The 13,689-nt window shown below is 53.3% G+C and overlaps 1 protein-coding gene across 1 annotated transcript; it reads right to left on the bottom strand.

The window, feature by feature from the left end:
- Positions 1–10,564: 10,564 nt before the first annotated feature.
- POP7 (POP7 homolog, ribonuclease P/MRP subunit) lies at positions 10,565–11,663 on the bottom strand. The gene is made up of 2 exons (XM_004457131.5): positions 11,444–11,663; positions 10,565–11,240 (listed from the first exon to the last, which is right to left on the bottom strand). The coding sequence occupies exon 2, from the start codon at positions 11,228–11,230 to the stop codon at positions 10,808–10,810; it is 423 nt and encodes a 140-aa protein (XP_004457188.1). The 5' UTR covers positions 11,231–11,240; positions 11,444–11,663; the 3' UTR covers positions 10,565–10,807.
- Between the last annotated feature and the right edge of the window lie 2,026 nt (positions 11,664–13,689).

The raw sequence follows: 13,689 nt of genomic DNA, 5'->3' as shown, positions 1-13,689 counted from the left end.
TTCGATGGGGGTGAACTGAGCAAGGAATTTGGGGTTCCTCCCATCCCTAATTTCTAGAACCCCAAGAACACAGAACCTTCATTTTTAGGGCACATGGCACGCTGGGCAGGACACATGTGCACCTCGACATCCATTTTTTCCACCTGTGATACAGGTGAGCCTGTGTCACAAGATTTTTAAGAACCCTGAAAGAGAGGGAACCCCAGGAGCAATGGGAATCTGGATTTACAGCTAAGCCATTGTGGCTTCTGGCAAGCCCTGGGGACCAGGAGTTCAAAGCCAGTTGGACTCTCAAACTTTTGGGAGTGGCCTGAGTCCCTGAGCCTCAGTGTCTTCATCTGTCAAATGGGGGTGAAGAAAGCCTCAGCTGCACCTCATGCAGGTCTCAAACGACAGGAAAACCCTACAAATCTCGGTGATTATGCATTCCCTACCCTGCCCCACAGTACCAGATATTTTATGCATGCATTCGGTGCTCACTTTGGGCAAGACATTTGGCTACACGCTTTGCAGGACAGAAAGACATGTTGAGAGCCAGCTCCTGCCCCCCTGGAGCTTGTTGCTTCTACTTTGTGACAAGATAGGAAGGCAGGACTGTGTGTAAGGGCTGAACTGTGCAGCTCGGAGGCGGCACAAGTTTGGAAGAGGGGGAGCTTACCTCTAGCTGGGGGATTCACAGGGGATTTGATGGAGGGGTGACAGTGAGCTTGGCCTTGGAGGGTGGGTGGGATTTCAGTGGAAGAGATGGGAGGCCGGTGGGAGAAGCCGATTCAGCAAAAGCAGATGGAGGGCTGGGTGCATTGGGGTGGCTGTTCATGGGGAGGGGGGAGATTGGGCCAGAGCCCAGGGGAGGGGCCTGGTTGTGAAAGGCCCGGTATGCTACTCCAAAGAATTTGGACTTTGTTTGGAAAGAGTGGGAAGCATTCATTCATTCATCCAAGAAATAGTTATGGAGTACCTACTCCTGGCTAGACACTTGGTGACAGAGATGAGACAGATAAGAATGTGCACCCCTGTGGAGCTGACACTCTAGTGGGGAGGCAGAGAGTAAATGGAAATGAATAAGAATGTTGTATGGCACTCAGAACTAAGGAGAAAAGGCCCTGAGGGGAGATCGGGGGGCTGGGGGCACTGAATTTCAGATGACTTAGTGATGCCACCCTGAGAAGGTGGTCCCAGGTGTGGAAGGGAGCTCTAAGGTGCCAGGGGGTGAGCATGGTCAAAGAGGGGCTTAGAAAGGGGCACGGTGGGGCAGATGCACAGAGAGGAGGCAGGGCCGCCGGTGACGTTCTCGGGCTGGAAGGCAGGAACCCGCCTCCTCTGCCCACACCTCACCTGCCCCGGGACCCTCCTTGAACCTGACGTCCTGGCCCCCACTCCTGCGCACTCCACTATGTGCTCTGGTCCCCGTTTCCCTCCCAGCCCCGCGCGGCCCGGGAGCCAGGTTCTGCTTCCTTTCCAGAAGCCAGCTGTGAGACATGCACGCGCGCTCTCACGTCCACACACGTCCGCACGTGCGTCCTGGCCCGACACCCCCCAGCCCACCCCCCACCCCCCCCCGCCAGTGCTCTGCTCTCCCAGTCCCCTGGCTCCTGCGTCACTGCCCTGAATTGACCATGAAGAGGGGGGCAGGGACAGTGGGGGGGGGGGCTGGTGGACACAGCTTGAGGAGAGAGGAGAGAGGAAGGAGACTTTTGGCTGTTGGGCCTGCTCCTCCCCTCCCTGAAACTTGACAGGCCTGGAGCAAACCTCCTGGCCCCTGCCCGTGAGAAGAGAATGGAGACAGGCTTAAGCATGGGCCCCTACGTCCTCCGAGATGCTGGGGCCTGCTGGAGCCTGGTGGTGCTGGCATGCCCAGCTCCTGGGGCTTTTGGAGAGAGAGCCATGACTGCAGCTTGGGTGAGAGGTGAGAGAGAGTCCTGGTCTACCCTGCGCCCACTCCTTGGGCTGGAGCAACCCTGCTAAGTGGGGCTGCCTGGTGGTCCAACTCCATCCCAGGTGCTCTTTGCCCACTGCCCAGCCGGGCTCTACGCAGCCATCCTCCACTGCAGCTGGTCCTAAGGGGCAGGAAAAAAAGCCCAGAAGCTACCTGGGGCCCCCGTTTTGCTGCCCACCTGCCCAGCGCCCACTCCAATGGCCTGCTTTACTCCTCTGACATGCTGAGCTGGTCCCAGCACCCCTCAGAGGAGCCCCTCACTGACTCTCGGACCACTCCAGTTCATGCCCCAAGTGCTGCCAGCTCAAGCTTTCCCATCGAATGGCCTGTGTGCCTCGTGCCCCTTGAGCCTACGGTGGCTCCCCATTGCCCCATTTCTAAGACCCATCAACCCAGCGTTCCCAGCCTGTTCTCCCACGGGGCTCATTTCCACGCCTGCCATCACATGAACGCAGGCAGTTTGCAGCTTCCTGAGCTGGGCTACCTCTATGCTTTCCACATCGACTGCCCTTCCACAAAAGCCACCCCTATCTTCAAAGCCCACCTCCAAGCATCACCTCCTCCACGAAGCCTTTCCCGATTCCCCTTCAGGGAGTACTGCCTCTTTCCTCTGCATGTCCATCATTTCAGTATATGGCTTAGGCCGTCTACCTGCAGGGCTCCCATGTACAACTGTCAAGGTTGAGCACTGCACAACTCCAGGGGGTGCCTTTCGTGTAGACACTGATGGGAATGGTCCCCTCTGGAGTCATGCAGCACAGGTGCCCTGTCAAGGGGAGAAGCATGGGTCTGGAAGGTCTTGTTCACCTCCGCACCCACCAGGCACCCAACTCGCTGCCTGCCTGTTCATCTCTGGCATGTGGAGGTGCATTACGGGGTCCCTCCTCTCCAGACTCCTCAGCCTTAGAATGGGGGGCCTAGGCGGGGTAGCGAGGTTGGAGCCTGCCCCAGACAACCTAGTTCTCTGGGAGCCCAGGGGCTGGTGAGGCCTTGTCCACTTCCTGAGCGGGCAGCCACTGAGGCAGGGGCTGGAAAGGGACGACCGTGACAAGAGGATGGCGGGGGTGGAGGTGGGCTCTGCTCCATGGATTGCTCCTGGCAGCCAAGGCAGATGGAAAGTCCAAGGAGAAGCAAATTTACAGCCCCCCTGAGCTGTCCCAGATCCCCAGGCAGCACGGAGCCCCAGCTGCCTGCGGTTGAGCTGGGGGGAGGGGCCTGCGGGCCTCTCCCCCCTCCCGCCAAAGCGGTGGCTTCTCGGCTCAGCTGGGGAGTTCAGCCAGAGGCCCAGAAGCCCTGCTGTGCTGGGAAGTGAGGTGGCTGGGGGGGCGGCTGGAAAGGGAGAAGGGACACTGGAAGGGACTCCTGCTGGAGAATGGGGGCCATGTTCTTTGGGAAGTTCCGCTTGGGGAAACTGAGGCAAAGGTTACTTTCTTGGTCACAAAGTCGTCACGTGAGAGGTGGAGCCAGGAGTGCAGTCTTCTGTCCTGGGGCCCAGCAGCTGAAGGGGCTTGACCGGAGAGCGGCCTGGGTCTGAGGCCTGAGCTCTGGCCTGGGCCAGCGCCTGCCTGGGACTCACCCCTGTAGAGCAGGGATGGTGACGGTGACAGGAATCGCCTCCCAGGGTTGTCGTGGGATTAGATAATGCCTGGCATATGGTACGCAATCAGCGCTAGCTATATTTCCCGTCCTTCCTCCTTCTACGTGTCCTTTCCTTGGAGGCCGAGGGGTCAGATTTCCAGCGTATTCTTCAGCCTTCCTCCAGCAGCCTTCACTGTTCCCTCTTGGGAGCTGGGGACGATTTTATGGCACCTTCTCTCTGGTGTTGGAGTTGCCCTCACCAAGCAATTCACTTAAAAGGGTCATCAAAATAGTGGGGTGTGGGTGGAAGTTTCTATGGGTGTATATTGACCACACTTTGGAGAAACGTGCCCCTGAACACAACTCAGTGAAATGGAGTGACTGCTGGGGGCAGGGGGGAGGGGAGCAGTGAGCGGCGTATATCACGACAGTCTCAAACTTGTCTATTCAAGGCCGAGGGCCAACCAGGAATTTCTAAGCTTGCCCTGGAAGCGTGGGTCGCCTCCTAGGAAGGCCTGGAGAGAAGCTCCAAAGGCCTTGGGCTGAGCGAGACCTTTGCGCCCCCCCTAGAGGAGCCCTGAAGCATCGTAGGGCCACCTTCCTTGGTTCCATGTCTCTTGAATCCCCCAAACACTTGCCTCCTTGGAGGGCCTGGACTCAGCCTTCCGCTCCTGAACCCCCGGCTGGGTCTCGGTGAACAGCTTCAGACCCCGTGCGAGGATCTCCAGCTCCCAAGTCACCCCTTCCCACGTCACCCATCCTATAACAGAAGATAGTCGGTAAATCGACCAGAAGAGCTTTCCTCTCCAAATAAAATTAACGAGTCCTAACTTAAGCAGAACACTATTGGCAATACAAATGCGAGGGATTTGTTGTTGTTGTTGTTGTCCTCCCAGGTAAGGCCTTTGGAGGTGTGCTGTTGTGTGCGTGGACGTTTCATTTTGTTCCCCTGGGGCTCAGTGACTTTTTGAGGCTTTTGCATGAACTCTACAGAGCAGCCCTATCCGTGCTCACCACCCTTCCTAACTGGAGAAATATAGGTCAAGATCTACTCAAGGGATGGGGAGCAGGTGTAGCTCAGTGGTTGAGCACCTGCTTCATGAGATAAGGTCCCGGGTTCAATCCCTGGTGCCTCAAAAAAAAAATTTTTTTTTAATCTCCTCAGGGGGAAGCGGCTGTGGCTGAACCAATTGGGCTCCCATCTACCATATAAGAGGTCCAGTGTTCGATACCCAGGGCCGCCTGGTGAAGGCAACCTGGCCCATGTGGCAAGCTGGCCCATGTAGAGTACTGGCCTTTGTGGAGTGCTGCCCCACGCAGGAATGCTGCCCTGCTCAGGAGTGCTGGCCCACACGGAGAGCTGGCACAGCAAGATGATGCCACAAAGAGAGGGAAACGGATGTGGCTCAATCAATTGGGCTCCCATCTACCAGATAGGAGGTCCAGGGCTCAATGCCCAGGGCCTCATGGTGAGGGCAAGCTGGCCCATGCGGTGAGCTGACTCACATGGTGAGCTGACCCACGTGGAGTGCCAGCCCATGCAGGAATGCAGCCCCACGCAGAAGAGGAGAGAAAATAAGAAGATGTAGCAGAACAGGGTAGCCGAGGTGGCGCAAGAGAGTAATCGCCTCTCTCCCATTCTGGAAGGTCCTAGGATCAGTTCCCAGAGCTGCCTAATGAGAATACGAGCAGACACAGAACACACAGTGAATGGACACAGAGAGCAGACAGGGAGGGAGACAAAATAAATAAATCTTAAAAAAAAAAATCTACTTAAGGGAAGTTTAGAGCTGCCTCAGACACACTCTTAAGCATCCATTTAGCTGATATTTTCCCAAACTGCTCATGGTTGCTGGGGACAAGAAATCACCATTATTGTTTGACCCCATAAGCATTCCCTGATTTATATATGTGAGTCCCACTGCTTGTGTTCATGAACCACTGAAAAGTTTTAGTGTGTTCAAGAAAGCATATTTTTTTCTTGCAACAAGCAAGATTCATAGAGTCTAAGTTGGAAGAAACCTAGGTGGTCCCCTGACAGTGAAGGTCCAGCCTCTGCTTACATCCATCAGTTGACGTGACGTGTGGTGTTTCTCAAGGGAGCAGAGGTTTGTTGTCATTGAGTAGATGGCAAGTTGTCCTGTGCATTCATCTGTGCATCCAGCCATCTCTGCCTTCATTCATCAGATATTTACTAGTTACTGGACTGGGCAATAAAATGAGTTCTTCTCCTTGAAGTTACCTCATCAATTTTATAACCAAAGCCCTTATCACCCCACAGAGAACAGGAATCAATCAGACAGGTTTCATAAATAATTAAATTTTTCTTATCATTTTTTAAGATTTATTTTATTTATCTCCCCGCCCCCCTTGCCGCTTGCTTGCCCTCTGCTGTGTCCATTCGCTGTGTGTTCTTCTGTGTCTGCTTGTCTCCCTTTGTTGCGTCATCTTGCTTCGCCAGCTCTCCGCAGGCGTGGGCCATCAGCTCTCCGCAGGTGCAGGCCGGCTTACCTTCACAAGGAGGCCCTTTCCCGTATGGTAGATGGGAGCCCAATTGATTGAGCCACATCCGCTTCCCAACTTTTTCTTACTATAAAAACAATATTGGCCCACTGGGTGGCCTGGGGGAGAGTGTGGACTACAATGTGGACCACTGTCCATGTGGTGCAGCGGTGCTCCAGCACGTACTCACCAGGTGCAGCGGATGTGCCTCAATGATGGAAGAGGTTGTTGATGTGGGAAGGGTGGGGGGGGAGGTGGGGGGTATATGGGACCTCATATTTTTTTAATGTAACATTTAAAGAAGAAGAAAAAAGAAAGTAATATGGTTCATGGAGGTTTCAGGGGAGGGAGAGGGAAAAATGTAATATGGGGGATTTTTCAGGACATTGGAATTGTCCTGAATGACATTGCAATGACAGATACAGGCCATTATATATCTTGCCACAACTGACAAAATTGTGCTGTAGATAGTTTAAACTATAATGTAAACTATAATCCACACTTAGTGGCGATGCTCTAATACGTGTTCATCAATTGTAACATGTACCACACTAATGAAGGATATTGTTATTGTGGGAAAGTGTGGGAAGGGTAGGGAGTGGGGTATATGGGAATCCCCTATATTTTTTATGTAATATTTGTGTAATCTAAGCATCGTTTAAAAATAAAAAATAAAACAAAAAAAGTAATTTGATTCAAATATTTTTAAAAAATAAAAACAATATATGATCCTTTAAAAAATAGAAGACACAGTCCTGTATTAGGATTTTCCAGGGAAATAAAACCAACAGGAGATATATATGTGTGTGTGTGTATAATATGTATGTATGTATGTATTTTAAGGACTTGGTGCATGCAATTGTGGAGGTTGGCAAATCTAAAAATCCACAGGGCAGGCTGGAAGCTGGAAGGAAACTCAGGCAAGCAAGAGTTGCTGCAATCTTGAGGCAAAATTACTTCTTCTCAGGAAACCTCAGATTTTGCTCTTACGGCCTTCAACGGAGCGAATGAGGTCTACCCACTTACGGAGGGCCAGCTCCTTAACTTCAAGACACCTGCTGGTAGATGCTGAGCACATCTTCAAAGTACCCTCATGGCCACTAGGCTAGTGTTCGACTGAACAACTGGGCACCCTAGTCTAGCCAGATTGACACATAAAGGTAGCCATCACAAGGGTTAACCCAAAACATAAATGAGAAAGCATCCATCATGCCAGTGGGAAGATGGTGGCTTAGGCGGCCATTTTCTCAGATTCCTGTCTTGGTGGGATGCCCTTTGCCTCACTCGGTGAAGGTGGACACCTGTTCCCCAAGGAGCACTTCAGCACATTCGTGTCACCCAACTCCTCTGGAGAATCAAGGGTTTGTGGGACAGGCCACTCTCCCCCCAGCTCTGCCCAGGTCCTCACCTGGGTTGTACGAAGTGCCAGGAGACTCCTGGGAGGATCGTCAAGCCCATCTCAACCCGCTGGTGTCCCGAGGGCCTGGCCCTGCCAGGCAAGCAGAACTAATAGCCTTGCTTGGTGAGTCGAGCACACTCAACCACACTCCTTCCCTTCTCGCCATCCCCCTGAAGAGACCCAAAACCATTTCGTAGCAAAATGGCTCTGACGAGCAACAGTAGCCAACATTTATTGAGCCCTGACTATTGCCAAGACAGTTCCTGACAGTCTACAAATTATTTGTCTCTTGAAATCTCTCTGTCCTACATCCTACTAGACTGCAAATCTCTTAAGGGCAGGACCGGTGGTTTGAACCTCTCCTGCAGGCCTGGCATCTCACGCAGGTCTCTAAATCTAGTGGAGGCTCAGCAAATGTTTACGGGTAAGTTATGGGTAAGTGGAATGTCTAGTCCCCCCACGATCAGCATTGGACTCCGGGGATGTGTGGCTGCAGGAGGTCTTTCACACTCATTGTGGGCTCTCAGCAGTTGAGTGAAAAGACAGGAGGGGAACTGCGTTTGGACACACCCCCAAGCCCACCCCTCCCCCCCAATCCCAGCTTCCATGGAAGTCCCACCAGGGAGCCAGCAGAGGGCAGATGGGAGGCCCACAGCGGGGAGCAGAGTCCCCTCGCCTGCCCACTTCATGTGGACTCCAGGGGACGCCGGGACCTGCCCCATGCTCCCGGTCTGCCCCCACACCCACCCGGTGAGCCCCCAGAACCTATCTTCCTTCAGGGGCAACATCCAGGGGCTGTTTCTGCAGACCTGCCCCAAGGGAAGCCCCACTGGCAAGCAGTGAGAGAACATGGAATGGAATAACAGGCTGGGAGTGGAAACTGCCAAGACAAACCGAACGCGCAAGGGCCGCCTGCCACCACCTCGGCTGGCCTCCGGCCGGGAGTGCAGACACAGGAAGACATACGTGCAGGGAGACACATAATTCTATCCAGCGCCTTGCTGGTTCCCTGCTCCACTACTGGGGGCTTCAGGACAAGGAAACCCTGCAATGAAACGCGAAGGGGGGCGGGGGTAGCCTGATAAAGATATTTCCGGCCTTATCTCCCCCAAGTCTCCCCAGCGCCTCGTGCTTTCTAGCCACCCTCAATGTGTCTACAGTCCCAGAACACACCCTGTCCACACATGAAGCCCCAACTGTATACATGCTGAACTTTCTGCCAGGTTTGCCCTCTCTTCTCATCTCTGTCCGGAAAACTCCTATTCACACTTCAATACCCAGGTCAAAGATGAAACCATTTGGGATCTCACCAGGAAGTTAGCCATTTCCTTCTTCACATTTCTATGTCATACCTCATAGTTGAAAGAACACTTCCCACTCGTTCACAATTAGATGATGAGTTCCTTGAAGGCAGGGGCTTTTTCATACTCGCCTTTTTTTTAATTTTTTAATAAATTTCCCTCCCCTTATCCGCTGCCCCCCCACCGTGGTCTGCTCTCTGTGTCCATTCGCTGTGTGTTCTTCTGTGTCCACTTGCATTCTTGTCAGCGGCACCCGGAATTCGTGTCTCTTTTTGTTGCATCATCTTGCTGCGTCAGATCTCCGTGTGCGCAGTGCCACGCCTGGGCAGGCTGTGCTTTTTTCACACGCAGCAGCTCTCCTTGTGGGGCGCACTCCTTGTGCGTGGGGCTCCCCTACGCAGGGGACACCCCTGCGTGGCATGGCACTCCTTGTGCACATCAGCACTGCACATGGATCAGTTCACCACACGGGTCAGGAGGCCCTGGGTTTGAGCCCTGGACCTCCCATGTGGTAGGCGGATGCTCTATCAGTTGAGCCAAATTCGCTTCCCTTCATACGCGTCTTGATATCCCTGGAGTCCAACCCAGGTCTTGTTCACTCAGCACATTTAGCCATATGCACGAGGCAGTAGTCCTCCTGCAAGGAGTCTGCTTGCCTGAGCTGGGGGCAGTCACTGACCCAGCATGAAAAGGCCCTTGTCAACAGGAACACACAAATATGCCGAAAGAGGGAATGTGAAAACTTAAGATTCTCGTCTTCAGACTCCCAAACCAAACTACCTGCAAGTGAACTAGAGTAATATCCTAACCTTTAGATCAGATGCTTTTAAACTCGTGACCTCAACCAACACAACTTTCACGACTAGTACACGTGCAAACATATGCATACGTAACTGAAGCTTCAATAAAGTTACTGCCTTAGTTGCACTTTTTTCTTGTGAAGGTTGTGACCCTGTAACTGATCTGAAGGCTCACAAATGAGTAACCACCGGCTTTGGCAAACATTGCTTTAGATGACCCTAGTTTGATAAATGTGAAAAAAGCAGACCATCCCACAAATATCCAAACAAGAACGTATTCCCTGCATGTCTAGGGATTACTCAGGGAAGGGGAAGGCATACCTTTCCCACCAGAGCGGCCTGGCCAGCAGCACTTGACCTTTCCCATCCCACAGGTTCTTAGGGGCAATGTGAGCCCTGCAGGACCAAGAACTGAATGAGGCAGTTTGTCAGTTGACTATTTCCTAATGTGAAAATGAGGCCCCGATGGTCTTCAATTTTCTCCCTTCATCCTTAAGCCCTCACTGTTTCTGTGCCTGGGAACGGAAACAAAGCAGCCTGAGGCTTCCCAAGCCTACAACTATCCCAGGTGCACTTCACTGGGTAAGAGTGGGCACTTACCCTTCCAGCCTTCCTCTGAGAGGACAAGAAATTTGAATGCAAATATTGGGGTTGTCAGGCTTCTGCATTACTAGACAGTTTCACATTACCCAGGCCCTAGGACAGAGGTTCCTAAGTGGGTCGGGGGGCACAGACCCCAGGGGATCCATGACCTAGAAGTGAAAAAAAATTCTCTTTATTTTCTCTGATCTCTAAAATCTAGCATTTCCTTCACTTATTAATGCATGCAATAAATAAATTACAGTAGTATTCATTTCACCTGACTGGCAAAGGAGTCCATGGGACAAAAAAGGTAAGAAACCTCTGCCCCAGGATGATCTATGCTCTCTGTGCGGGCAGGAAACCTTCGGGTGCCCCTTCTACAGCTAAATACTTGTAGTCTCCAACTCTCCTTTCCAAGTATACAGAGGAGAGACAGGCAGTGGCAGTGTGGTGACAGGACACTAACACAAGTTAATACTTTTTATTGAAAAGGACAATGGTTACAGACCACACAGACACCCACTGCTGGGGTCCAACAAGAGACACCACCTCCTCCTCAGTTCAGAGTCCTCTGGGCTGTGGGGGCAGGCCTCCCCTTACGGCCTCAGTTAGGAGGTCCACGGCAGTCCCCCAGTCCAGGGAGAGCCACGGGTGAGCCTGACTGAGGGAGGTGGGGGTGGGTGGCCACGGGGGTCCAGCCTCAGTCCGATTACTTAGGTGTCACCCTGAAGACACGGATATGGATGGCTGAGTTGTTGCGGATGCGGGTCAGCGGCTCCCGCGCGTCAGTCTCTGGTTCCAGCTCATCGACAAGCTCCACAGTAGAGGTATTGGCAGCCACCTGCAAGGACCCGAAACTGCCCGCCTGCAGCTGCAGGGCAATGTTGATGGCGCGGTTGATGGCCAGGCCCAGGCCGTGAATGTAGATCTCCGTGCAGGCGCTCTGACCCCGCGCCCCGCCGTCCAGCAGCTTCTGGCAGCGGGCCAGCTGGGCCTTGAAGTCCGTCTTCATGTTGACATAGATGTCATTGGGCCTCCGGGGCAGGCGGTGGGGAAGCCGCTTCCGAAGGGTGTACTCCACTGGGTCCAGTTCGGCTTCGACGGCGCCGCGGGGCTCTCGGTTTTCGGCCATGCTGGGTGCCCTGGCTCGGGAAAGGGGCGGGGTCAGAGAAGGGCCACCGGCGACTTGGCAGCCTTTCCCACCCCATTTCCAAACGAGGCACGCGGGAGGGGGCGCACACGACGCCGCTCGTGCCTTCCAGCCTCTCACTCGCCCTCCCACTGCCCTCCAGCTCTCGATCTCCCCCCAGCCCCGCGCCCTCCAACGCCCCCTCCCCGCTCCTACTGGCTCCGGAGCAGCGCCGTCCGCGCGCACGCTGCCGCTCCCCGGCGGGCCAAGGAGGGGTGACGCCGACAGGCCCTAGACGAGAGAGCTGCCCGCGACTCCCAAACCCCCAAAGGAGGAAAGAGAAATGAAGCCGCGCGCAGCCGGCACACCAGCCCCGACACGCCACGCCACGCCAGCGCCCCACTCCTGAAAAAGCTGCGGACTGCGCACGCGCGCACGCTCCCCGTACCCAGGCCCGACCGCGTAACCCACGAATCGCCTTCCCCGCTCTGCTCTCCCCGCCCCTTTCCCCGGGGGCCACGTGACCGCGCGAGGGGTTTGAGTCACGCGAGGCTTCGGGAGGTGCCGGGCTCTACCACGTGTACGCCCCGGGGGCGGGGCGAGGAGGCTGGAGGAGTGTACCAAGTCCCAGCAGGGGAGGAGCGGGCAGGGGGTGGCCCCTCCTCGGGCGAGTCGACGTTCCCGGCCCGCCGAGGGGTCCTGCCTGAGAAGAGGCAACTCTAAGGTCGTGGAGGGTGGGGGGACTTCCCAGAGACAGCAGGGAGAGGGCTGAGTTCAGGAGGACGAGATCGTGAAGGGGCCTGGAGGCAAGTCGGGGTTCCCGCGTCCATCGCAGTCCCTCTGGCCAGAAAGGCGCGGGGGGAGTTGGCAGAACTGACCTCCCGCCCAAGGTTTCCTTGCCCTAAGACGGAAGGAGGAATTGAGGGGCCGGGCCGGGTTGCCACCTCGGCGGAGGACAGCGCCCCGGGACCGGTCCCTCTCTCCTGTCTGTGCCGGGCTAGCCCTTAGGGGCCCAGCCCACGGGCCGTAAGGCTAGCCTTCACTGTGATGTAGCCTTCGAGTTTGTAGGGGCCAGGGCTGCACCCCCCGGAGCACGTGGACCCTCACACACATACACCCCTCAACCCTACTCCACCAGCTCCTCCGCTGCTGCCTGTGACCCGAGAGAAAAGCGCGCGCCCTCTGGCGGGCAGGGGAGAGCGACAGCGCGCTCAGGGTTCGCGGTTCTCCAAGGCGGTGGGAAGGAGTTTCCCACCTCAGGGTGTTGGGTAGGGGTCTCCGGCCAGATCCGTGTAGCTTTCCGGGCATTCGGGCGGAAACGCACTGAGTTGTACCTGCATTGGAGACCTTGAACAACTCTCTCCTTGAATTTCCCCATCACCCAAAATGGGGTGATAACTCCTAAAACTATATTGGTTTTGTAAACTGTAAATTTGTAAACCATAAGCCTACACATGTGAATTGGCATATTTATACCCCTCAGCCTTCTTCTGGTTGCCTACGGCGGCTTCTGCCCCCATTTGACTAGAGGTTGCAAAGAGAACTTTTCTCTGAGCACTATTTCAATCCCGTAGTTCTCCTTTGCCTCATATTCTTTCTTTAACCACAAACTTGGGTTTATGTGGAAAAGGTGGGGAGGGAGGAAAGGCTGGCTCCAGAGTTTATATTCCTACCTCTACTCCTTCTGTCTCAGAAGTGATATCTAAGTTTTAATGGATAAACAGAAGTTCTTCAGGGAACCTAGAAACAGAAGTGCATTCTAGAAACGCTGGACAGCATTTGAAATGAGAGAAGGAAGCATGATCCAAGCCTCCAGCTCAAAAAACTGGAAGGAAATAATAAAGAGACCAAAAATTTTTTAATTTAAAAGAAAATCAATCAAACCAAAAGCTGGTTTTTTGAAAAGATCGATGCAATTAACCTCTAGCAAGAATGACAAAAAAGAAAGTAAGAGAAAGAAGGCACAGTTATGATTATCAGAAATAAAAGGAATAACACTAAAGGGATAGCACATACTAAAAGAATACCATAAACAACTCTACATACATGAATTTGACAACTTAGATGAAATGGACCATTCCTAAAAAAAACCCATAAATAGCAAAATTCACCCAAGATGAAATAAAAAATTTAAATAGTCCTTTAACTATAAAGCCATTAAATTCATAGTTTAAAGCCTTTAGAAAAGAAGTATCTAGGTCCAGATGGCGTCAATGATGAATTCTACCATTTAAAGAGTCTATGCTATTTCTTTCTGAAAATGGAAAAAAAGGAAACACATCCTAACTCATTTTATGAGGCCAGCCTCACTGTAATACCAAAACCAGACAAAGACAATACAAAAGAAGAAAAGTACAGGTAATTCTCAGAAACAAATTGAATACAGCAATACACAGTATGGATTATATACCACAACCAAGTAGGGTTTATCCCAGGAATGCAAGACTGGTTCAACAGAAGAA

This window comes from Dasypus novemcinctus, chromosome 23, assembly GCF_030445035.2.
Source record: "Dasypus novemcinctus isolate mDasNov1 chromosome 23, mDasNov1.1.hap2, whole genome shotgun sequence".
Lineage (NCBI taxonomy): Eukaryota > Metazoa > Chordata > Mammalia > Cingulata > Dasypodidae > Dasypus > Dasypus novemcinctus.
This window is presented reverse-complemented; position numbering and strand designations above follow the sequence as displayed.

Coding starts and splice junctions, on each gene's coding strand:
- POP7 (XM_004457131.5), bottom strand. CDS start 11,230: ATGGCCGAAAACCGAGAGCCCCGCGGCGCCGTCGAAGCCGAACTGGAC.